Source organism: Cladosporium halotolerans, assembly GCF_011745625.1.
Source record: "Cladosporium halotolerans strain TM138-S3 chromosome Unknown Sca10, whole genome shotgun sequence".
Classification (NCBI taxonomy): domain Eukaryota; kingdom Fungi; phylum Ascomycota; class Dothideomycetes; order Cladosporiales; family Cladosporiaceae; genus Cladosporium; species Cladosporium halotolerans.
Window position 1 is genome coordinate 420646 of NW_027191461.1, and position 24035 is coordinate 444680.

At 57.7% G+C, this 24035-nt stretch overlaps 9 protein-coding genes across 9 annotated transcripts; 5 read left to right on the top strand and 4 right to left on the bottom strand.

Moving 5' to 3' along the window:
• Window positions 1-454: 454 nt before the first annotated feature.
• clp1 (mRNA cleavage and polyadenylation factor) lies at window positions 455-1912 on the bottom strand (the record flags this gene model as incomplete). The annotated part of the gene is made up of 1 exon (XM_069372478.1): window positions 455-1912. The coding sequence occupies one exon, from the start codon at window positions 1910-1912 to the stop codon at window positions 455-457; it is 1458 nt and encodes a 485-aa protein (XP_069230436.1).
• A 1678-nt stretch (window positions 1913-3590) lies between these two features.
• On the bottom strand, window positions 3591-5339 carry WHR41_03873 (uncharacterized protein; the record flags this gene model as incomplete). Its single annotated transcript, XM_069372479.1, has 1 exon — window positions 3591-5339. One exon carries the CDS (start codon window positions 5337-5339, stop codon window positions 3591-3593), a length of 1749 nt encoding a protein of 582 aa, XP_069230437.1.
• A 729-nt stretch (window positions 5340-6068) lies between these two features.
• On the top strand, window positions 6069-8015 carry WHR41_03874 (uncharacterized protein; the record flags this gene model as incomplete). The annotated part of the gene is made up of 1 exon (XM_069372480.1): window positions 6069-8015. The coding sequence occupies one exon, from the start codon at window positions 6069-6071 to the stop codon at window positions 8013-8015; it is 1947 nt and encodes a 648-aa protein (XP_069230442.1).
• A 1077-nt stretch (window positions 8016-9092) lies between these two features.
• Window positions 9093-11350, top strand: WHR41_03875 (uncharacterized protein; the record flags this gene model as incomplete). The annotated part of the gene is made up of 2 exons (XM_069372481.1): window positions 9093-9831; window positions 9889-11350. Exons 1-2 carry the CDS (start codon window positions 9176-9178, stop codon window positions 11348-11350), a joined length of 2118 nt encoding a protein of 705 aa, XP_069230443.1. The 5' UTR covers window positions 9093-9175.
• An 887-nt stretch (window positions 11351-12237) lies between these two features.
• On the top strand, window positions 12238-16299 carry WHR41_03876 (uncharacterized protein; the record flags this gene model as incomplete). Its single annotated transcript, XM_069372482.1, has 1 exon — window positions 12238-16299. One exon carries the CDS (start codon window positions 12238-12240, stop codon window positions 16297-16299), a length of 4062 nt encoding a protein of 1353 aa, XP_069230440.1.
• A 41-nt stretch (window positions 16300-16340) lies between these two features.
• Window positions 16341-17130, bottom strand: WHR41_03877 (uncharacterized protein). The gene is made up of 2 exons (XM_069372483.1): window positions 16694-17130; window positions 16341-16637 (listed from the first exon to the last, which is right to left on the bottom strand). Exons 1-2 carry the CDS (start codon window positions 16994-16996, stop codon window positions 16533-16535), a joined length of 408 nt encoding a protein of 135 aa, XP_069230441.1. The 5' UTR covers window positions 16997-17130; the 3' UTR covers window positions 16341-16532.
• A 314-nt stretch (window positions 17131-17444) lies between these two features.
• Window positions 17445-18911, top strand: WHR41_03878 (uncharacterized protein; the record flags this gene model as incomplete). The annotated part of the gene is made up of 1 exon (XM_069372484.1): window positions 17445-18911. The coding sequence occupies one exon, from the start codon at window positions 17445-17447 to the stop codon at window positions 18909-18911; it is 1467 nt and encodes a 488-aa protein (XP_069230434.1).
• WHR41_03879 (uncharacterized protein) lies at window positions 18908-21255 on the bottom strand. The gene is made up of 3 exons (XM_069372485.1): window positions 20082-21255; window positions 19287-19941; window positions 18908-19228 (listed from the first exon to the last, which is right to left on the bottom strand). The coding sequence occupies exons 1-3, from the start codon at window positions 21027-21029 to the stop codon at window positions 19071-19073; spliced, it is 1761 nt and encodes a 586-aa protein (XP_069230435.1). The 5' UTR covers window positions 21030-21255; the 3' UTR covers window positions 18908-19070.
• A 719-nt stretch (window positions 21256-21974) lies between these two features.
• WHR41_03880 (uncharacterized protein) lies at window positions 21975-23936 on the top strand (the record flags this gene model as incomplete). Its single annotated transcript, XM_069372486.1, has 1 exon — window positions 21975-23936. The coding sequence occupies one exon, from the start codon at window positions 21975-21977 to the stop codon at window positions 23934-23936; it is 1962 nt and encodes a 653-aa protein (XP_069230544.1).
• Between the last annotated feature and the right edge of the window lie 99 nt (window positions 23937-24035).

Below are 24035 nucleotides of genomic sequence, written 5' to 3' on the forward strand. Positions count from 1 at the left end.
ATAGATTCGCTTGCAGACAAGCAGGAGTCCAGGTGCCCCAGATCCAATGCAGATGGCGCACGAGGAGTAGACGTATTCACAAATCTTGTGGCGTACATGCCTAGGGAGACCAAAGAAAAGAGGGGCATTGGCCAGGTGCGATGTGGGTGTTTGTCATTATTTGCAAGATTTTGTTGCTCTCTGGATGTCGTGCTGAGGGGAAAGGATTTCTGTGAAGTCCTGCGTATCTGCTTGGGGGGCGCTGCTTTAGCGAGTATGCTGTGTCACCATCAACGGCAGACAATGGAAGCTAAAGCTCAGAGCTGCGGATATAACTCATCCCGAGTTATAGGAACATGCTTCTGCCAGCCAATGAAGCCAGATGTAGAGAGAGCTTTGGAATCAGTTACCACGAGTCTGTCATGAAATCGTTCTGCCTTGGTAACTCGGGACATAGGCCGCCTCTACGGACACTCTATGTAACCAAGTCTGCCACTGGCTCAGGCAGACTGCCCCACACCAGCGCGCGGTCGCCCCATCTTTGTGGATGAGGTGCTAAAAACCTCACACGTTTCTTTGTCTCGTCGACATCTGCTACATATAAGTACCCCATGACCGCGCTGTCTCGAATCTCCCTGTCGTCGACGTGTGTGCCTGGACACAGCTTGATTGCAACGAGGGAAGCCATCAATGCTGTACTAGGCTCTATCTTCTCGTAGAGCGCGCCAGGGCTATCATGCGAAGCGCCATCGGGTTCGTAATCGTCGTCTTCTGCAGCTGCTCCCGACTTGAAATCCTGGTCGTCGGATGTTGAAGCAGACTTAGCTCGGTAGATGTTCAATTCGCTGAATGGAACAGAATGCGAGTGAGGATTTAATGGTATCTGTGGTAGTCCGAAAAAATATTGTCGCACATTCTGAGCTCGCGCTTGTTTGAGGAATGAAGCATCGCTTTCCACAGCACCTCCGGGTTTGGTCAGGCGGAGGACGGGAATTGCTTTGTCATCGCCTCTACTTTGGTTGAAGCGACGATTCAGATCGTTGTACAGACGTTCTGAGCCGATGGTTAGAATGAGGGTGATGCTGAACTCGCTGATGATATGGCTGAGAATGTCGTAGTTGCTCTTTGGGTCGTTCAGCGATCCAGGCGTATCCACAATCAGGCCGCTGCGCTTTGCGTCCGTGTTTGCCTCCAACTTTCCGGTGACGTGTAGAGCGGCGTGTGTTAAAAGAGCTTTGAATGCTTCAGAGTTTTCTGTGGGAGATGGGAAAGGCCAGCCGTACACCAAAGGCGTCTTCACAGGCGAGGCGGTGGGACCAGATACTGGAGCAATGCCATAACCGCTCTCGACTTCAGTCTGGCTGCTGGCAGTGACAGCCGTGAGACTGCCTGCCGGTGCCAGAAGGCCTTCTCTCGAGTCCAAATTAAGAACTGTGGGTGTCCTTCCGACCTTCACTCCCCAAGCCGTCAGACTTCGCACCAAACTGCTCTTGCCCACTGCATCTGGCCCAACAACAAGTACTCTCGGGCCTTCGCCATGCACTCCGGCAGCTGCAGCTTCGTCGCGCAGCGTCTCAAGCATTCCATGTACGTTCAGCCATTCCACTGCATACTCCGTCTCTTGACCGACGTATTCGCTTTCCGCCTCACCCAGCACCTCGAGACTGCATCCTTGCCAGGTAAATATCGCGCCCTTGTACCCAGAGAAATTGTATGTCTGACTCGGTGCTAGCTCAGTGCCCCAGAGCTCCGCCTCACCACTTGTGAGTTTGATGCTGTAGTTTTTCCCGAACGCGACCTCGAAGCGCCATTCCGTCCTCTCGCCTAGCCTCTCCGTGCGCGCGACCTGCGACTTAGCGGAGGGGAGATCTGCTGATGGCGCTGCGAAGGAATTGTCTGCTGCGAGCCCAAGGCCGGGAAGTGAGAAAGCCATGTTTGCGATGTGGTAGCAAGCTCGGTTGCGCCTGGCGCGACTTTGATGTGGGGACTTCAGGCGTTTGACGCGGTTCGAGAAGCGCGGGGAGCTGCACAGAGAAGGGAGCTTGGGAGACGGATGATGCCAAAGATGCAATGCTTAAAGTCACACTTCACATACCACTTATTCTGGTAAACCGCCATTATCGATTCCCGAAGCGGTGACGTGCGCAGTCTGGGACAAGGACGGCACTCTGAGCCAGGATGCAGCTTGCCGAACCGGTCCATGCATGATCAGAAGTCCTCTGTGACATGGGCGATGAATGGGGATGATTCTGTGACACCATGTCCCTGCGACTCCTTGTTTCTGTAAGACGTTGTTTGTTTAGATGCTTGTTCAACCAGGGTGTCTTTCCAGTACATCGTGGGTCTTGTCCATCTTCAACCAACAAACAAACATTCAAAGAGGTGAAAACAAGTTACACTTTGCGGCAACTGCGATATGTTTAAAGATAATTAAGAGTGGTTGGACATCACTTGTTCATCTCATACAACGAGGATATTGACAGAGGAGATCTCGCATCTCACTGATCAAGATCACATCTTTGAAGACGAAAGCCAACACCACCATGCCAGCGAAGATAGATGACGCCGAGAACCTCCGCTTCCTCTTCGCCTGCTTCCAGTCTGTCGAGCCCCTTCGTGTCGACTATGCCAAAGTGGCTAGCCAATTCGGGATCCAGTCAGCCGCTGCTCGCATGAGGCTCCTCCGTCTGAAGGAGGCCTTGGGCGGCAAAGAGATCCCGAAAGAAGGACGCAATGTCGATCCCAAGGACGGATACAAGAAGCCGCGCAAGGGAAAGAAGGCTGCTGCGAAAGAAGGGCTAGAGACCAATTTCATGGGAATGGGGAAGCCGGAGGATGACGACGACGAAGTTATCATGGTTGGAGGAGGGGCGAAGAAGGAGGAAATTAACTTGGAACCTGATTGGAAATCCTTGCCTGAAGCAAAGATGCCTCTTTCCCCTGTTGTGAAGCAAGAGTCCAGATACGGGATGGATGGGTATGGTGCCACTGCTGGTGCTTCGCCGCCCTATCATGAGCCTTTCTCCTACCAAGCATCAATGCACCCACAGGCCACTGATCGCAAGCCAATATCGTTCACGAGCTATTTCCCGCCTCAACCTGCGGCACCTCAGTCCATGAAATTCGAATCAGCACCTGTCACTATCAAGTCTGAGCAGAAGGAGCTGCAGCCTGCTCCGTCGCCGTTCCAGACGGGTGTTGTTACGAAATGGGAGGACGAAGACATCGACATCAAGTTCTAACAGCATTGGGGGGCGCGAAAGAGAATATGTATTTGCTATTCACAATAACAGAATGTTGAAACGGGTCGGAGATCTATCGAGAGTTGATCACGTATGTACCTACCATTGAACAATATGGCAGCATGAACGAATTTGATTGACCTCAAAACTCACCAAGACAGACAGATGTGATCGTAGGACGCATTTGGCGGTAAGAATGTGGTCAAAAATCTTTCATCTCTTGATCTACGTTATCGTTTAAAGCTCCCTCCTTGGAGTAATCTCATGCTTGGTAGAAGACCAATGCTTGCACCGGCCCTTATAGCCGTACCAACCCCCAACACCACGCTCATCAACCCATGCAAAAGAAATCGTCGCTCGCAACCGCGTCTAGTAGCTGCGGCCGAACATGACCCACTCCTTAGCGTTCTGGCTACACTTGGGGTTGATACACTTGGTGCCCTCCTTGATCTCCTCGGGCTGCTCGGCGGGAATACACAAGCTCTTGGCGCCCATGCTGGGAGCCCTGGCGTCGACCTCCTGGCCCTCGACGGTGGCCGCGGAGTCCTTCTTGATCTCGTCCTCGCACTCGCCACCGGCGCAGTGGGGAACGAGGAGCACGTTCTTCTCGTTGAGCGTGGGGACGAAGTCCTTCCACTCGCGCACGATCTTGCGATGGGAGGCGTAGATGTCGGAAGCGCGCTGCAGCATCTCCTTCTGGATGGTCTCGAGACGCTTGGGGACTTCGGTGGCAAGGTCGGCGATGGCGATGGTGAACTTCTCGCCGGTGTCACGGCGGACGGCCAGGACGGACTCCTTGGCGAGATCCTTGGGACCGCACTCAAGACGGAGGGGAACACCCTTCATCTCCCACTCGTTGAACTTGTAGCCGGCGGAGTAGCCGTCACGGTCGTCGAGCTCGGTACGGACGCCAGCGCCCTTGAGGGTCTTCCTCAGCTTGTCGACCTCGTTGTTGATGTGCTCTTTGTCTTCGGGAGTGGTCTTGTTGTTAATGCCGACGGGGATGAGGACAGCCTGAACGTTGGAGACGCGGGGCGGAACGACGAGACCCTTGTCGTCACCGTGGACGAGGATCATGACACCGATAGAACGAGTGGTGAAACCCCAGCTGTTCTGCCAAACGTGCAGCTTGTCTCTCTTCTCGCCATCCTTGACCTGCTGGTTCGGGTCCTCGACCGTGATGTCGAACATCTTCGCGAAGTGCTGACCGAGACAGTGCGATGTCGCAGCCTGGATACCTCTGCCGACAGCGGGAATGAAACCCTCAATGGTGGTCGTGTAGTGTGCGCCAGGGAACTGCTCGTTGACGGTCTTCTTACCCTTGACAACAGGAACAGCGAGCAACTCCTCGTAGATGGCAGCGTAGTGGTCCAGGATCTCCAAAACCTCCTTGCCGGCCTCTGCCTCAGTCATGTGTGCGGTGTGACCCTCCTGCCACAAGAACTCTCTCGAGCGGAGGAAAGGAACGGCGTGCTTGAACTCCCATCTCACAACGTTGTTCCACTGGTTGAGCTTCAGAGGCAAGTCACGGTGACTCCTGATCTTCTTCGAGTAGTAGCTGTACATGGCGGTCTCACTGGTCGGGCGCACCGCAAGCTTCTTCTCCAGCTTGTTCCTGCCACCCTCGGTAACCCAGGCGACCTCAGCCGCGAAACCCTCGACGTGGTCCTTCTCGCGCTGCAGGTTTGCCTCGGTGATGAAAAGCGGGAAGTAGGAGTTCTCGACACCCATAGCCTTGATCTTGGCGTCGAAGAAATCGCGGATCTCCTCCCAGATCATGTACGAGCGCGGCAGGTAGATGTAGCAGCCGGGGACGTCGGTGAACTCGAGCATCTCAGCCTTGAGGATAACCTGCTGGTACCATTCCGAAAGATCCTCAGCCTTGGTGACCGTGATACCCTTGGTGTCCTGGTCATCCTCCTTCTTCTTGCCCTGACCCTGCTTTCCCTGGCCCTGCTTGCCCTGGCCCTGCTGCTGCTTAGGCTTCGCGGCCTTCTTCTGATCCCTCCTCTCCTTGTCCTGCTTGGCCGGCTTCTCGGTCGGCTCGCCCGATTGCGAGGTGGAAGGCTTGGTAACGTTGAGGTCTTCCATTTTCTGCTCGATACCCTCAGAGGCCATGTTGATATTAGTCCCGAGAGTTTCAATGGCAAGTGTTTGAGTATTGGAGCGAGCGCAGATAGGGCGGAATGTGAGTCGGTCAACTTTTACTCACATTTAGACTCATGTGCTTCGCGGGGGCTGTACGACCCCGCGTTTGGCGTATATCACAGCACGCTGTGTGCATATCGGGGCCTGCAGGTCCTGGGTCCGAGCACCCTTTCACTTAACACTGGCGATTGCATGTGCTCACGTGGGTCGCAACTGTTGATGAAGGACGGTTCATGGCGATAGCTCTTCATGCTAACTCGATCAGGTCCTCCTATCCAATGGAAGTCTTCTCGGCTAGTTTGATGCCCGGCGTTGAAGCCTTTAAACTACGCTGGATTATCAATCGCAAGATTGTGTTTGTAGCTGTTTGGTTCCGTCCGGAAGATCATTTCACAGTATCGGTACATAGCAATCGATTCAAAACGACGATTACAAAATAAGCTATCCCAAAAGATTCCATGTCAACGTCCATGGTACGTAGATCGATCACGACGTGTAACCAAATCGTCAAACGCCAAAGCCTCCCGCCGCTCAAGTCCATCTCTCCCGCGCCTTGGCGCCGAACCTCCGAGATCTCGCGCGCGGACATCTCCACGAAGTCACGGACGTTGCCATTGAAACCCACCAGCAGCACCAGTCCTTCCTCCAGCCAAGTGCTCCATCCTCGGAAAACCAGCGCCACACGATCATGCGGAAATAATGCAAACACTCTGGACCCGCATCGCGCAATCCGGCGGCGGAGCGGGCAGCGCCTGCAAATGCCCGCAATGCCTCTCGTTCGCCGGCGGGCTCACGAAGCGAGTTGGCTCCGCGGCCGCCCGGCGCCCGCAGAAGTACCTGACGAGCTCGACGCTGTGGTATTCTGGGATCTTCGCTGCTGCGGCCACGCTGGATGCTTCGGTGAAGTTGCAGAGGAGGGAGAGGTGGGATAGGGCGATTGCGGAGGTTAAGAAGGAGCTTGGGAAGGAGGAGACGGCTGGGGCGGTCAAGGAAGACCAGGTGAAGGGAGGGGCTGTGGAGGACGAGGCGGATGTTCTCTACAGCCTTGGTGCATTGGAGGAGGCTCTTGGTGGGGTTGGTTCGTCTTTCAAGACCCAGCGGTGGCCTGCGAACACAGGACCGCCGTTGCAGGAGTACAACTTGGCGCCGGAGTCAGTGTACGCGGGCAGGACGAAGAAACATAAGGGAGAATTCCGGGCATGGACGCCTAAGAAGATTGAAATCATCAGCTTGTCCGTGGACATCCTGCAGCTGCGGATTCTAATTTCTCTCGTCAAAGGCGGATATGGCGAAGAGGCCGCGCGCGCAGTGCCGGAAGGATATGGTGCGATGTTCTCGCGCTCTCTTGAAAGCTTGTACGAGCACAAGCAGATGCTTTGGGCCGATCTCAGAAGGGTTACCCACGCACCGCCCACACTGGAGGGGTACGAACGGACGGCATCGCTCCAGGCTTTGAACTTATTCGGCGCTGTGGAGGTGAATGGGCAACCATTCGAGAGTCCACGGGAGCTTAACACCAAGCTCCATTCCCTCATGAAAGAGCACAAACGCCAGAACATCTCTACACCAGCCCTGCTCGCCCGCATTTGCTACGACCTCTCCTCCACGCCCACGCCACCCAACCTGGACACCTTCAACACCCTCCTCGTCGGCCTCTCCGCGGCAAACCAAACCCACGCCGTCTCGCACGTCATTCGCTCGCTAAACATGTGCAACCTGCGGCCCAACGAAACCTCCATCGCCGCGATCCTCAACCACTACACCGCCACCGACGACGCGCCCGCCTTCCTCAAATTCGTCGAAACCATGCGCGGCAAGCACCGCGGCCTCGCGCTCGCCCGCCCCGACATCCGCATCACGGCAGCCAGCAACGGCCGCCTCGTGCCGAGCGAAAGCGACCCCACCAAGATCATCCAGCTCCCCTACCCGACGCCCAAGGTCTTCGCGGCGCTGATCGCGGGCGTCGTCAAATTCTCCGGCTTCGACGCCGCGCTGCAGGTCTGCCAGAGCCTCGGCGAGCAGGGCTGGGGCCTGTGCATGAACGGGCTCGCGCCGCTACTGGCGGACTGCGCGGAGCGCAGGGACCAGGAGTCCGGGCTGGAAGTCTGGCGGCAGGTCAAGTGGTTGGAGAAGAAGGCGCGGAGTCAGAGGATGGATGGCGGCGGGCGGGGGGCGGATGTGGAGCAGGTGCCTGTGGGGGTTTATGTGGCGATGCTGAGGCTGTGTCTGAGGACGGGGGACAAGAATCTCTATGATGAGGTTTGGGAGCAGGCGAGCAGGAGCCACAGGACGAGCGCGGCGGCGATCGTGAGGATGGTTAAGGAGCAGATGAGGGAGGAGGAGAAGCCGGTGGATATCACGGCTGAGGCGAAGCGGTCGTTGGATCATGAAGCAGCTTCAGAAGTCGAGACTGCTGTGGAGTCTCCGGGCTTGGACGAGCGAGTCGAGGGAAACGTCGCGGCCGCCAGAATCTACCCGCAGAGCAACGTGATGCGCGAGTTGCGGTCGACGCGACGGAGGCCTGAACACGTACCGCCAGACCGGCGGTATGAGGTGCTCCAGGGACAGCTGCATGGCTCTCTGCCGGCGAGCGCTGAGCTCGAGGAGTACGAGGTTGCGGAGCGGCCGATGTATGCGTCTGGATGAGAGCGGGACGCGACTCTTGCCTTCAACATAGCGACGGTGTTTTGATTTCGGGATTTGAGATTGGCGTTCACCAAGGGCAAATGGGATACCATGGGACATTGCATTTTCAAAGGAGGATTGTACGTATATGAGCCTGCTCTGGGTCATGTGCGAGGCGAGGAGGTACGCCACGGAGACATAGACATAGATTAGTAACTCAACTACGAATGTAACTCAACTACGAATGGCAATATCGGCACGCCGTACCTAGATATGCTTACCTAGGTCATGATACTTGACCGATTAAGACGATCACCCATCACATTTCCAGAGTCGTGTGAGCTCGTCCAAATCCGGTAGTTCGGACGCTTACCTTTCCAATCCCACCGTGCATGTCACCTAATCTAGGACATCAGAGACTCCACGCGCCGGCGAGGCGAGTGCAATTCTCACAGGGCTCGAGCCAGTCGGCTCGCAATCCTCGCAAGGATCCGCCCGGGGCATGGCAGCCGTCGGGGACCGTTGGAAGAGTTGCGCAGGGTTGTCAGGGCTCGTGCGCGTCGTTCGCGGTTTCGCGCTGATACCCGGGTATACGCGATGTTGGGGTGCGTTGGTCGATGAGGGTGAGAGCTGGCTGCGAAGATGGTCCCGTTTGTGAAATAGGTGCACCGTCAAGAGCGGCAGGGGATGGGTATCTTCTGACTTCAATACCTTACTAGCTGGCCGCCGGCTGTAGGCTCGATGCGTGGCTGCGAGCGGGTTGGTGAAGCGAGGCGACGCCCACGCCCGGACTCCATCGCAATTTCCCGCAGGCCAATGGCGCTCAGGGCGGCGGCGGCGCGGGACGTCTGGGCTGGGAGCCTCGAGCGTGGCTGTCGTGCGCAAAGAGGACAGGAGGCCTCGCAGCAGCAGCGGTGGCACATCTCTAGCGCACGCCATCGCGAGCTTGCTTGAGGTAGCCTGCTCGTCCCGCTTGCCGTGTGTCGTTGCGCTGCAACCGGCAGTGGCGGTAGGACCTTAGTGCAGTGCGAGTCGCACCGTTTTCGAAGGGCTCGCTGCTTCCTGGGCGTTGCAACCTGCCTGCGCTTGCCGGCCCGTGAAGACAGCGTACCACTCCTCGCCCTCTGCCCTGGCGCGCCGCCTGCCCTCTCGACACCACCGCCTGCGACGTCGCTCGTTGCATGCGTGTTTCCACTCAGCCCTCCGTGGACGAGGCGCGGCATGCCGACCTCGCCATAGACCAGGATCTCCTTTCTGCACGCACTCGGCCGGCCATTGAGCGTCGGCGATCACGAACGCGCGTGGCCCCAGGAACGCCAGGGACGCCGGCCACGCAAGGGACCTATAACACCCTCCGCCTATACGGTGATCAAACGCACAATCTCTCGAGCCGAGTCAAGGAGCGGAGGATGGACGTCGGCGCCCGTGTGCGCACGGCGGGGGAGCACAACGCAGGCGAAGGGGATGTGCGACGGCCAGCGTCTGCGAGCCTGGCCTGCAGACACGGCCACGCCGTGCTGGGCCATCTGCCGCAGGACGAGCCTCGAATGCGCAAACGCCGCGGGCTGCAGCGGACAAAACCTACACGGCGACAGACTGTCCAATTGACCACGACCGCTGCGTGTGCGCTGCTTGCGACCGTCGTGCCCATCGCAATGGCACAGGAGAGCTGCATCTCGCTGGCCGAATCCACCGCCTGTCCCGCATTCAACGCTTCCTCCATATCCACCAACTCCGACCTGACCGGATTGTTTCCTTTTCTTTCGGACGTCACGGACGTTCAATCTTTCGACTCTGAAATTCAGAATTATGTATCCGGCGACTTTGCGCGCACAAAGTAAGTAGTCGACGTGGGTGCATGCGCTGTGTTTGTTTACTAACAACAAGATAAAAGGTACCAACAGCTCCTGGGATGCGACGACTTCAACTCTGATAACACGACAGCTCTCTACGCACGATACACCACGAGCGTTCTATGCAACGCTATAATTCAGAACTCAGCCGAACCTTGTGGCCTCCAAAATGATGCCGCTCGGCCGCTCTGCGCCGACTCATGCGCGGAGTATGCATTGAGCGAGCAAGAGATCACTGCGAGCGATGTCTGCGGGAATGCAGACTCGAATGCGCTCACACAGATCCGCGCAGATTTCACTAATTGTGCACTTCCGGCCAACTCTCTTAGTGGCGCCTGCATACCTGCCGTGGAGAATCAACCTGACGATTGTGGCTTCAGCTCTAATCTAGGGTCTCTGTGCATGTACTGCTCTTCAACTTCACCCAACGCGACGGACTCATGTTGTGTCTTCTCCAACACCGAGGAGCGTTGCGACAATGTGGCCCTGCCGGTGATAGCATCGTCGTCTCTGTCGCAAATCGTTACAACTTTCACGGCTAGCGGAACTGCCAGCCCAACGGAAGCGGCATCTTCAGGTTCTGGAACCCACCGTGGCCTCACAGGAGGCCAAATCGCAGGAATCGTCATTGGTGCCGTCCTAGGCGCTTTGGCGCTCCTGGCCCTCATCATCTTTGGTTGCCTCTTGCTACGGAAACGACGCGCGAGCAGTCCTGCTACCAGCATCTTCAATCAACCCTCGACCATGAAGCAAATGCCACCGCCTCCGTCTGGATATACTGATGGACTTGCGGACGACAAAGATCGCGGTGGCCTATCTGTGTTGGGAGGTGGGCGTGTTGCCAGGATGTCAGCTCTAGAGCATTCTGGCAGCCCAAGCCCTACTGAAAACTCTCCAATACTTGCAACAGGTGCAGCAGGCCCAGGAGATTCGGAAGACGACACACCAGGACCACGTCGGCGTACGGAGCCACCGCGGACCGGTACTCGCAATGGATCGCTCTCCAGCACATCACAGCTCACGCCGGGTGCGACAACAGCTACGGCCGCCGCCAAAACCCCCGGCAGCGGCAACGGTGGATTCGACTCTTCATCTCCCGATTGGACCTCACCCGAATCCGGCGGTCAAAGCGAACAATTGGCCTTCTTCAAAGACTACTACAGCTCGGACGAAATCCACCCTTCCGACGTCGTCGCAGCGCTCTGGGCTTACGAGCCGCGCGCAGCGGACGAGTTCCAGCTCGAGCGCGGAGACATGGTCAAGGTCGTCGGCATCTGGGACGACGGATGGGCGACGGGCATCCGCGTGCGCGGCAAAGCAGAAGACTGGAAGCCCAGCTCGCAGCGCGACTCGGGCATGACCGATGCTGAGTCGAAGGCTCAGCAGTCACAGGGGGAGAACGGGGGTGAAGTCAAGGCTTTCCCGCTCGTTTGCGTTTGTCTGCCGCAGCATTGGCGGAAGACGATTGAGGGCGATTCGACGGGCGAGATGAGCGGGTACTGAGTTTCCCGCACGGAGGGCTTCCATCAGCTCTCGTCTGAGGGAACTTGATCATCACCCCTATGTCCTCCGACAGCATCAACATCAGCATCCCGACGCGCAGCATCATCTTACGGCTTTTCCCGTTCATGGCAGCATTGGAAACCACGATTCTTGGAAGACGTCCCCCCGTCGTCGTAATTTGGGCCCGCTTCGACTTCAACCAACAAACCCCTCAATTGACGCAGCTTCACGCAGCTACCTTTTTCGTTTTTTGCATACAGTTTGCATGATTTTATTTTTCGTTCTATGGAAATCCGGATACCCCGCGCGGCATTAGAGTCTGCGCGCTTCGTTTTTTTGGAAGAGAGGAGAGAGAGAATTGGATTGGAAGAGAAGAGGCGAGGTAAATTCTAGAGTAATGTAGACATCGAATGCAATGATATGTGAGATTCATGATGCGCTTGTTTCGGTCTTGTGTCTGTCTCTGCTTGTCGAGATGTGACGTCGAGCTTGCTTGTGCGCTGATCATACATGTATGCATGGCTCAATGCGGATAGAAGTCGTCGGCTCAATGCACATGAAGAATATCATCATCGCCTCCCGTCATTCCGTAGGATAACCCATCAATACCGAGCACGCGATCCAAACACGCCCACAGCACAATCCGGCCACGTGCGGGCCTCAAACTCCAGGCCGATCTTCAAGCCCTGGGGCCCGGCCCGCGCCTCCCAATCCGCGCCCCGATCGGCAGTTGCCTCCCCGGACGCGCTTGTTTGTAAACAACGACGCCGTCTTCACAGCTCAGCCCAGCTCTCAAAAGCAGCTAATTTCGTGGACTTACCATCCCGTCCACGACCTATCACTACTAACTAACCACGCACAGCACGACAAAGAGCACAGCACACGACATGGTGGCGACTCGCGGAGGCGCCCGCACGGGCGTGCAGGAGGAGAATAAGGTGGTGGAGGACAAGGGCTTGGCGCTGAAGAAGAAGCCTGTGAGGCGCGCGACTGCGAAGACGGCGCCGGCGGCGAAGGGGAGGGCGACGCGGTCGAGGAAGGTTGAGGTTGAGGATGAGCAGGACGATGAGCTTGCTGGAGCACAAGCGGCTGAGGAGGAGGCTGCCGAAACGCCCAAGACGACCACGACGCGAGCGACGAGGTCGAGGAGGGGAGAGACTGCGGAGCCGGAGCCGGAGACGAGGCCTGCGAAGGCGGCGAGCAGCACACAAGCGAAGAGGCCGGCGAGGACACGGTCTACGCGAGCTGCTGAGGCGGCGCCGGAGAAGAGTAAAGCTCCCGCGCCACAGGCGAAGCCTGCGCTGGCTGCTAGACCGACGAGACAGACGCGCGCGAAGACGCCGGTTCCTCAGACGACGACTTCACCTCTGTCTCCTAAGAAGATCACGCAGGTGTCGAGAGTGCGCACGAGGAGCACTAGGAGCGCTCAGGACGAGAAGCCGAAGTTGGCGCCCAGCAACCGCGCGGCGCCCGTGGCTTCGAGGACGACACGCAAACGCACAGTTTCGGACGAGAACGCTGAGGTTCCTGAGCTCATGGCCAGGAGGTCTCCGGACTGCGAAGTCATCGAGGAACTCTCAGCGCCGCCCAAAGCGCCATCCCCTCGCAAAACATCGCCTGCCAAAGACACCAGGGAAGACGACGAAACGCCCATGAGCTCGCGAGAGACCACACCCTCAGACTCCCCAGCTCCCACATTCGAGCAACCGAAAAACTATACCGAAGACTACCTGGACGCCCCCTCCACCGACAACACAGAAGACGAGGCGGAGGCGGAGGAGCAGTCGGCATCAGACGACGAACTCTGCGGCCCCAAAACGCCCATGCGCCGCTCTCACAGGACCGGCCAGCGCTTCTACACTTCTCCGCAGAGGACCGCGAGGCGGTCGGACCCGCGTGTTCCGGAGCAGACGCCGCCTAGGCGCATCGGCGCGGAGGGCGCCACGCGCGCTACGCCTCGGACGATGGCGCCGCGGAGCCAAGCTGCTGTGCCGCTGTCTGCTGTTGAGCCGATGACTGTCTCGCGGGCGGCGGATCGAGCGTTTGTTTTCAGGCCGCTTGAGCGTGAAGAGGCTTCTCCTGAGCCACATGTCTCGGATGATGCTGAAGAGGAGATGTCAGGCAATGATGACGAGGTCGAGGAACCAGACGCGACACAGAACGAGTTTGAGGATGCCTCTGGAGCCAGCGAAGATGAAAATGAAGTGCCCGCCGACGATGCAGAGACATCTGCAGTGGATCCCAACGAGACTATCGTCGTGGATGAGGATGAAGCCAGCAACGTGGATGAGTCGGAGGTGGCAGATTCGCCCACCGTCCAACCACCCGTCGCTTCCTACGAAGAAGACGACAGTATGGTCGATGTCGATTCATCCATGGTGGAGCCTCCGGTTGCATCCTACGAACCCGAAGACAGCACACTAGAAGCAGATTCGCCGACCGCTGAGCCACCCGTGCCGGCTTATGAGTTTGACGAAGACGACAGTGTCGTGATGCACGAAGTCGAAGAAGACGATACGCAGATCGCTAGTGACCACGAGGATGACGATGACGCCCCAGACGCAACCATGTTTGGCCTGCAGACTCCACGCCATCAGACTATCCCATGGCAAAATCTCCGGGACGATAACACCATACCGGTGGACTTCGACCTGCATTTCGCCGATGTTCGCAGTCCCACTCGCATTGACGCAGAGGTGCCGTTCGCCGGTGAGGACATCGTCTCGGAGACTCAGGCTGACTACACAGACGCCGATTTCGAGATGGACAATCAGACTGGTGGCTATGCTGCAGAGCCGACAATGACACTTAACGACTTCATCGATGTGGATGCGCTCGCTGAGCCAACCATGCAGGCGGATGCGTTTGCTGGCGCGGAAGATGAGGTTATTGATGTCGAGCAGGCTGAGGCAGAGCCTGTGGAAGCTGCCGATGAGCAGGACAATACAGTTATCATCACAAGGCCGGAGGCGAGCTTGTCCAGCCCGGTGACACCCCGGGACAGCGAGCCAGTGCAGGCCGTAGCCACGCCGCCTCAGCACGTGGACGATGTACTGGAGGTCGTCGACGACGAGCTGGTGCCTCACTATGCGTTGCCCACCCTGTCTTCCAGGCGCAAATCGCTCCCTGCTTTGTGCAACCAGACTCCTGTTCGATCCGCCTCAAGGCCTACGACTTCAGACGGAGCCAGCATTGCGAGGATCGCCCGTCCATTCGACGAGCCCTGGTGGTCTAGGTCTCGTAGGTCCTCGATGGCGGAGCTGGCAAACTCTACGACGCCCAGCCGCAAGCACAGCACTCCTGCGAGCAAGGGAACGCCGAAGGCTGTTGACCAACTGCCGTCGTCTCCTCTCGCAGTCAAGACGCCTGCTTTCACACCAGCCAAGCGCCTCGCTCGCATTGCACCTGGATCTGAAGCCAACAGTCAGGCTCAGACTGTTGCAGCACCTGTACGCTTCCGCACGCCTGCTCCTTCGAGCATCAAACACGCAGCAATAATTCAAAGGCTGCCATCTCAGCAGCACGAGCTTGAGTCCAAGAGAGTTGCAACTCCGACCTCGGCCCGCCGGCCGTCAGGCCATGAAGGTCCGTCGGAGCAAAAGAATACGAGCGTTGTTCCTCTGCGTCTGCGCACGCCGACTTCGACTCGTGCTGCTCGCACACCTTCGACTAGTGCCACGCCGCTTGCAGAAACCACTCCCGTCGCGACGCCAAAAGAGCGTTTCCCTCGTCGTTCAGCAAGACAGCCGGCCGCCAATCATGCAAGTACAGTTGCTGCTCCCGCCCGCTTCCATACTCCCATTCAAGGAAAACCTAAGCGTCCTGCTACCGCGCAAAGGCTCGCCTCGCAGAATGGCACGCCCAAGATTCAATCCGCCACGGTGACTCCTACCGGTCGTCCGGGCGCTGCTTCTCAGGAACCACCAAGGCGGACACCTTCGCCAATTAAACCAACAGCTGCAGTGACGCCGCAAGCACGTTACCCTCGGCTGCCTCCAAGACAAGCCTACGAGCAACATGCGAGCACTGTCGTTGGGCCCTCGCGGTTCCGCTCACCCGCTCATGCTAGTCCCAAGCGGCCAGCGACATCGCAGAAGCCCGTCAATCTTCGGAAGATGGCGCTGAAATCGTCAGCTCCAGGCGGATCTCACACCCCCATCAAGACTCCTCTGAAGCCAGCGGCCATGACTCCCTCGCAAGTGCCCATGACGCCGCACCCTGGTGCTCCGCTTCGCGGTGTCGTCGCTCTTGTCGAAGTCTTCACGCTCGACGGCGCCTCCGCCTCCGCGCCTTTCATCTCCCTGCTCCAGCGCTTGGGTGCGAGAACAACCAAATCCTGGAGCGAGCGCGTCACGCACGTCATCTTCAAAGACGGCTCGCCGACGACCCTGCAGCGCGTGCGCCTCAACAACAAAGAAGTCGCCGCGACGGGCAAGGGCTTCGCCATCCACTGCGTCAACAGCCGCTGGGTCTCCGACTGCGACGCTTCGGGCTCGCGCGTCGACGAGGACGACGATGCCTACGCCGTCGACCTCACCGACGTCCCGCGCGGCGGCGGCCGCAGGTGCAAGTCCATGGAGCCCGCGGCGCTCGTCAACATTGGCGGCAACATCGTGCGCGACCGCAAGAGCAGCGGCGGCGGGCGGCCGTCGATCGGCCCTCGCGCTTCGCTTGGCCGGTCGGCTATGAAGCTCGGCTCGTCCGCTGAGAAGGAGAAGGACGCCGACGACACCGTCCCTTTCACGCCGGGCGTGGGCACGAACCTCGAAGGCCTGGAGGATGATTTCGACTTCGAGGAGGACGAGTCGGAGCTCTCGACGCCGGATTATCTTGCGGCGCCGGACAAGCTGGTGCAGATGACGGCGCCTATGAACCGTGTCCGGAAGCTGGAGCTGAAGGGGGAGGAGGGGAAAAATAGGCGTTTGACGTTCTGGAAGGGGAATGTTTGAGGTTGAGATTGAGATTTGGGTTGGGATTGGGATGGCGTTCATTTTGGGTCTGGTTTGATTGGATTGGATTGGGCTGTTTTCCTCTATACCCTTCAAGCGACGAGCTTGGCTTTTCGTAGTCTTTCGTTACTGTAGCTTTGAACGGCCGTTACTTTGATGAACTTGGGACGTTTTGTCAATGTGAGACTGTCATTACTCATTGGCAAGCGCGGAATCACAAAAATAAGTCGATGCTACACCGACGCAGTCACCCAAGCCTTCATTGCCCGAATCGCATCAGCATCGTGTGCCCTCAGCAGTTCTGTGGCCTTCGGCCTCGACAAATCAAGCTGATCAGCCTTGAAAGGAGGGATTAGCAAAACACTTCACTAGCTCCCACAAGCTCAAAACTCACCAACAACCCAACATCCGCAGCATCAACCTTGACCAGCTTCTGCGGCTCTCCAGCTTTGCTCTGCGAGGGCGCAGCTTTCTTGCCCCCGCCGCCAGCCCCAGAGCCGCCGCTGCCCAGCGCTTTCATCGCATCGTTGAGAGCTTTGAGGTCGACATCTTTCTTGGGAGCCGCGGCGGGCTCGTCCATCTTCTTGTTGTCGAGCGAGGACAGGGCTGCTGCTTCGGCGGCGGCGGACGCGGCGGCTGGTGGGCCCGTGGGCGTCGAGGCGCCTTCGTGGACGTCGGGGGGTTGGGGCTCGGCCATTGTTTAGGACTATACTTGGTCAATGGAGGAATTTTGTTCACACAACGTATCGCTTTTCACGATCAATTGTAGTGTTTCTAGATGGAATGCAGTTGGCATCGTCCAGTGATGAGGTAAATTGTGGAGTCGCTCGCGGCGGGGCAGCGCTTCGCTTCACGAGTTTCGCGGGGCGTCCTCCCGAATGCTTGATTGCTCGCATGCAGGAAATCTAATTTTGGCGCCCAGACTGACCGCTCGCTATTTCGAAAAGTGTCATTTTGGAGGATCTTCTCATCAATCGACGAGTCGAAAGCTCTCGGACGGCCGAACCCTAAGTCGCAATACGGACAGCACGACCCTCCTAGCCAGCCGCTGTGACTCAGCCAAGTGGAATTACTGGCGTGTTAAGAACTTCGCGATCGCGCCCTGATCTGGAAACTCTTTCATCTGGTTCATATAAGGTTTCAGTATGAACGGAACCACTGCCAATGCCGGCACGGAATGGACGCCTTCCTCCTGGAGGAGTCGTCCCATCAAGCAGCCGGTCGAATACGAAGATGAGAACGCCGTCCAGAAGTCTCGCACCAAGCTCAATCGCCTCCCGCCCATAGTGACGCCTACTGAGATCTGGCGACTGAGACGCTCTCTGGCTGATGTGGCGGAAGGCAAAGCTTTCCTGCTTCAAGGTGGCGACTGCGCGGAGTTGTTCGATTACTGCAACGAGAACGCTATCGACTCGAAGATCAAGCTGCTACTTCAGATGTCTCTGGTGCTCATTTGGGGCGGTAACAAGCCCGTCGTTCGCATTGCGAGGATGGCGGGTCAGTACGCTAAGCCTAGGAGCTCGCCAATGGAGACTGTCGATGGCAAGCAGGTGCCGAGCTTCCGTGGCGATATCCTGAACGGCTTTGCACCAGACGCGAGAGACATTGACCCGGACCGCCTTGTGCAGGCTTACTTCCACTCCGCCGCTACGTTGAACTACCTTCGTGCTCAAATTTCCTCCGGCATTGCGGACCTGCACAACCCGTTGGATTGGAACCTCGGCCATGTCGGCGACCAGGAGCTGCAGGCGAAATACACGACGATCGTTGAAAGCATTCGAGAATCTCTGCGCTTCATGAAGACCATCGGCGCCGATACTTCGGGCTCTCTTCATGCAATCGACCTCTTCACCAGCCATGAAGGCCTGCTTCTAGAATATGAAGAAGCCTTAACAAGAAACCTGAAGCACCCTTCCAACCGCAACGTCCCTCCAACCCGCAAACCAGCCCCGGCGCCCAAAGTCTCACCTCTGACAGGAGGTGCTCTCCTCAACCCCTCTATCGAAGGCGAAGAGGAAACGTCCGGTTACTACAACACCAGCGCCCACTTCCTCTGGGTCGGCGACCGCACGCGACAGCCCGACCACGCCCACATCGAATACTTCCGGGGCATCGAGAACCCGATCGGCATCAAAGTGGGCCCCTCGACCTCCACCTCCGACCTAACCCAACTCCTCGACATCGTCAACCCGCGCAAAGAAGTCGGCAAAGTGACCCTCATCACCCGCTACGGCTCCGGCAAAGTCGAGGAGCTGCTGCCGGCGCACATCGCCGCCGTGCGCGCGACGGGCCACGTCGTCGTCTGGCAGTGCGATCCGATGCACGGCAACACGCGCTCGACGGCTTCGGGCGTCAAGACGCGCTCCTTCGCCGCCATCCTCGCTGAGCTCTCCTCCGCGCTCAAGATCCACCAGCAGTGCGGCTCGATCCTGGGCGGCGTGCATTTGGAGCTCACGGGCGATGCGGTCACGGAGTGCACGGGTGGGAGCGTCGGGTTGCAGGATGAGGATCTGGGCGAGCGGTACGAGACGTTCTGCGATCCGAGGCTGAATGAGAAGCAGGCGCTGGAGCTGGCTTTCTTGGTGGCGGGGAGCCAGCGGGGTGGTGATTGATTGTCTGCGAGGCGGGCAGAGATTTGGTTTGGTTTGTAGGATTTGGGTTAAAAAGTAGGGTTTCTCAGTGTTTAGATACTCGTGAAAGCATTTCGTTACAGGTATATTGAACTCTTCGGCGGATCGCCACAGCGCGATCGTATTCCACTGGAGGGGACTTCACAACCGTGGCTTGGTAGAGCCAGCTGCAGGTTCTTTGAACGGAAGGCCAGCGACCTCCGTGATGAGCTCCAAAGCCTCGATGAGCTTTTCGTCCTCATACCGCCTCCCAACCAACTGCAGCGAGATGGGCGCGTCGACATATGTCTTCGGGTCGTCTAGAGAAGAGAATGATTAGACGAAGTCCTTCGAAAGGCTGGCTTGTTTCCAACTTACAAAGCTCATAATTATACCTGTCGTCCTCATTCCTCGGCACATAGCCCTTCTCGACCTCATCCCCAGCATTGCACGCCAGACCCGTAGGGAACACGAGCGCCGGATAGTCAAGCAGATTCCACTGGCTCGTGTAGCCCCAATACCGGGCACAATCCAACGGCGGTGCACAGCCGGGGCCTACGGGACAAAGAATCACATCCACCATCTCGCTCTCTTTCTCAAGGGAATTCACCTGCACCGCCTCTCCGCTTTCAGGTCCCGACAGGTCCGTCCCAACACTGTTCCAATGCCGAGCGTACGCCGCGCGGTACGCGTCACGCTCACACGTCAACTTCCAGACTTCGGGCACAGAAAGCGTCTTGACATTCTTGTTCTCCTTGAGAATGAACTCGCTCAGAGGTCTCAGGGGCTCCGAAGACGCGGCCATGGCTTCCTGCTCTTCCGAGGCGCCATCGGCGAAGTACAGGCTGCTGATGATGCGCCAGGCTTCGTCGTGGGCGTAGGGTGGGAAGTCGACTGTGGTGATGTTGGGGTTGGATTGGAGTTTGGCGAGGAGGTTGTCCATGGCGCGGAGGATGGGCGGGTGCGGTTTGACGATGGCATCGTCGCGCAGGATGCCGATGCGGAGGGTGCGGGTGTTGGAGTTTGTCCGGAGCTGGGGAAGTTAGCTTTGTGATGTAGTACTGGAAAGCGATGCTGGCGAGTTTTCTTCGTTGCTCGATTGCCATCAGGTAAGCCGAAACAATTGTCAGGGCAGTATTTTGGTTGGCAGATAGTATAGAGTGAATGACCTACCAAAGTGCCTTCGGTAACGCTGTTCTTCCAGGGCATCGGAACCAACATGGGCTCATATAGCCACGGCTTCTGGTCAATGAGCGCTTTCATGAAGATCTTAACACCTTCCAGACTGGTACTGAGCGGTCCAACCACAGGTACGATGTGTTCCGCGCCCAACATGGTGGCGGCGAATCCTTCGAGCGGAAGACGATAAGACGACGGGCGAAGACCGAACAGACCTTGGTTTGCCGCAGGCGACCGGATTGAGCCGCCTATGTCGGTGCCAATGCCCAGGCAGCTGCCGCGTATGCCGAGGAGAGCTCCTTCTCCGCCACTGCTTCCTCCCGACGTGAGCTTGGTGTTGTAGGGATTGACCGTGACACCGTAAATGTTGCTCGATGTCTCGAGGTGCATAAGCGTCTGAGGCTCTGTTGTTCTGGCATAAAAGACGCAACCGGCGTTCCACAGTAGCTTCAGAATCAGCCCATCGTCTGGCGCGACGTTGCCGACCCAGGATACGAAGCCTGCGTTGAGGTCCTGGCCTTTCATGGCGATGTGCTCTTTGACACTGATTGGTAGGCCATGCAGAGGGCCCATGGGTTTTCCATGTCTTGCGTAGTATTTGTCGAGTTCTGTCGCCCTCTCCAGCGCTTTTTGTGGAAGCAGTTCTGCAATACAGTTGACGAGTTTACTGGCGAGACTAGCTCGTTGAAGGAAGGCATTTACGACTTGCTTGCTTGTGAGTCTGCCCGTGGCCAGCTTATGGAGAAGGTCTTCGGTCGAAGACTCAGTGATGCGTACGATGTCAGTCGATAGCAGCTTGGCTGGGAGCGAGATCACGTTGAGAGGCAGGTCAGCTGGCGGATCAGGTATCCGCGGTTCAACACAAGACAGAGTGTCTGCCAAATGAGTTTGGGCTGCATTGGCAATATCCTGCCACGACATGTTGCTGGTGATGTTGATCATTTTCCTGTGTCGTGCGTTTTCCGCGCGGATGTCTTTTTGAATAGAGACAAAGCTGGAGCAGACTGAAAGAAAGTACGTGGCACAGCAGCAGTTGCTAGGTATGTGCTAGAAAACCTACTCTGGGAACATGTACCCCATGCTGATATGCGTCTGTATCTGTCGCGGTGGAGACTGATAGCGAAGAGGGGTTGCGTAGATAGCCGACAGAAGCTCAGAGCCTTGCCCGCGATAGCCCTTGGCCGAAGCTACGTGGGTGACCGAAATCGACACGGAGGTTCCATTGAAGTGAGGTCGTCTTGTCGCCTGGCTGAACAACCAGGCCGAGGCAGACCCTGTTACACGTCGCATAAGCGACTCGCTATAGAGCCCGCGGGCTATGGCTCCTGAGCTTGTCCTACACCGCGCCAAGCACGTTGGGAGCATGCAGCTGACAAAATCCCCGGCGGCGTCGGTGCGCATGACAGCTGGCTGTCGATGGTAACACCGTGTGGACGTCGACGACGCCGCGGTGAAGGCGGCGGGTTTGTCTGTTTCGGTATCCACGCGTGGCGGACAGAGAGCGCGGGCCTGGCTCCTGGGTCTGCTCACGTTTGAGACACGACCCGCGCGATGAAACGGCGCCGATCAGTGACGTATTGGGTGCGAGCCTCGGCATCTTGTGCGCCGCACGCCAACGAGCTCGCCCGGAGCGCCCAAGATCCATGCCGCTAACGATGGCTAACGAGCTAGTCCACGAACCTATACACCTCCGAGCCTGCCGCGCGTGTGCGTCTTGACACCAGGTAATGATGGACGCCGCCTCTGGCATCTTCTCGTTACTCCTTTGACCTCTCACACTGCAACCTCTCTTCCTCTCCCTCTCGCTCTCCCTCTCCGGTACCGACCAGCCGAGTAATAACTCTGACCAGGCGACGATTAGCACATCATGGCCGGTGTGTCCCTCGCATGATTACCGGTTGCGCATCGCACAGAGACTCACTCTTCTTAGGCCTGCCCGTGTCCTTGCTGGCGCCAGCCGTCGCTTCAATCGGCGCATACGTCAATGCCAAATACGGCATATTGAGCGACCTCACTTTCATTGGCAGACTGATCGGGCAAAGTCGATACCAACCTAGCCTCGAGAAACAAGACCGAGTGAATCTGTTTTACTTGTTTGAGTCGAACGCAAAAGACCCCAAGATCGCCAACCGAACATTCCTTCTCCTCCCTCCCGACGCTTCTGAACCGAGCAAAAAAACTGCATGGACGTACGCAGAGGCATACGAGATTGTACTCCAGTACGCAGCGTGGCTCAGGGAAGAATACAAGATCGAGAAAAATGAATCGGTCGCTATCGACTTTACGAACAAGCCGCAGTTCGTATGGATGTGGTACGCGCTGTGGAGTCTTGGTGCAGTGCCGGCCTTCATCAACTCCAACCTGAGGGACAAGGCTTTCGTTCACAGCGTGAAGGTCTCGACAGCGCGGGTTCTGTTCGTAGACTCCAGCATCAAGGATGCTCTGAACGACCAGACACAAGCGGAGCTATCTTCCGGCAACGAAGGAAAGGGCATCAGCACCGTCATACTCGATGACGAGACCGACCAAAATATCCGCAACAGAACTCCTTACAGGGCTCCTAACGAGGCGCGCTCTGGTAGGAAGATCAGGGATTCTGCGGTCATGATCTACACTTCCGGCACCACAGGCCTACCAAAGGCGGCCCACGTTTCTTGGGAAAAGGTCCGAGGCGCAGGAGGAGCAGTACCAAAGCTCCTCCGATTGGGTCCCGACGATCGATTTTTCTCAGCCCTTCCCCTCTACCATACCTCTGCCTCGATACTCTGCGTCTGCGCCTGTGTGGGCGTCGGCTGCACATACGTGATGGGGCCAAAATTCTCCCCTCGCACTTTCATGCGGCAAGCCACCGAAACAGAGGCCACGGCCATGCAGTACATCGGAGAGATGTGCAGATACCTGACCGTCGCGCCACCAACGCCATACGACCGTGCCCACAAGCTGCGCCTCGCTTTCGGCAACGGTCTGCGCCAGGACGTCTGGCAGCCCTTCAAAGACCGCTTCGGTCTCGACACCATCGTCGAACTGTATGGCGCTACAGAGGGTATCGGCGCGACGCTAAACTTGAGCCGCAACGACTTCTCGCGCGGAGCTATTGGCCGGACGAACCTGATTTCCGGAATCCTCACCAATATGGGCCAGGCGCTGCTCAAATTCGACCACGAGAACGACCAGCCCTGGCGAGACCCGAAGACCGGCCTCTGCAAGCGTGCCGCGTACAGCGAGCCCGGCGAGTTCGTCGCGAAGCTCGACCCGAACGCCATCGGGGACAAATTCCTCGGCTACCTCGGCAACGAAAAGGCAACGAACAGCAAGATCCTGCGCGACGTGCTGAAGAAGGGCGACGCGTGGTACAGAACCGGCGACCTGCTGCGATCAGACAGCGAAGGGCGCCTGTGGTTCGTCGACCGCATCGGCGACACTTTCAGGTGGAAGGGCGAGAACGTGTCGACGGCCGAAGTCTCGGAGGTCCTGGGCTCGCACCCGGCCGTCAGGGAGGCGAACGTCTACGGCGTCACATTGCCAGGTCACGACGGACGGGCGGGCTGTGCGGCAGTCTTGTTGCGCGAAGGATATAAGCTGGACGACGCGCAGCGGCAGAGTCTCGCGGCGCATGTGAAGAAGCAGTTGCCGAAGTATGCGGTGCCGCTGTTCTTGCGGTTGAAGCAGGGAGAGCTTGAGATCACGGGGACGGCTAAGCAGATGAAGGTGGGACTGAGGGATGAGGGTGTTGACCCGGATAAGGTCGGTGAGGATGAAATTATGTGGTTGCCGAACCTGCAGGAGGGATATAAGTCGTTTTCGAGGAGCGATTGGGAGAGTCTGGGATCTGGCAAGGCGAAATTATGAGGCTTACACTTGATGTCCACGAGCTAGAAATGCTGCGAAACTAAGGCACATGCAATTAATAAACGAATCATTGGAAACAGGATCGATTCCGCGCCACGT

Coding starts and splice junctions, on each gene's coding strand:
- WHR41_03877 (XM_069372483.1), bottom strand. CDS start 16,996: ATGGCCGAGCCCCAACCCCCCGACGTCCACGAAGGCGCCTCGACGCCC. Junction 16,638..16,693: donor CTGCGGATGTTGGGTTGTTG/GTGAGTTTTGAG, acceptor CCTCCTTTCAAG/GCTGATCAGCTTGATTTGTC.
- WHR41_03879 (XM_069372485.1), bottom strand. CDS start 21,029: ATGATCAACATCACCAGCAACATGTCGTGGCAGGATATTGCCAATGCA. Junction 19,942..20,081: donor GCGTTACCGAAGGCACTTTG/GTAGGTCATTCA, acceptor TAACTTCCCCAG/CTCCGGACAAACTCCAACAC. Junction 19,229..19,286: donor CAGGTATAATTATGAGCTTT/GTAAGTTGGAAA, acceptor TCTCTTCTCTAG/ACGACCCGAAGACATATGTC.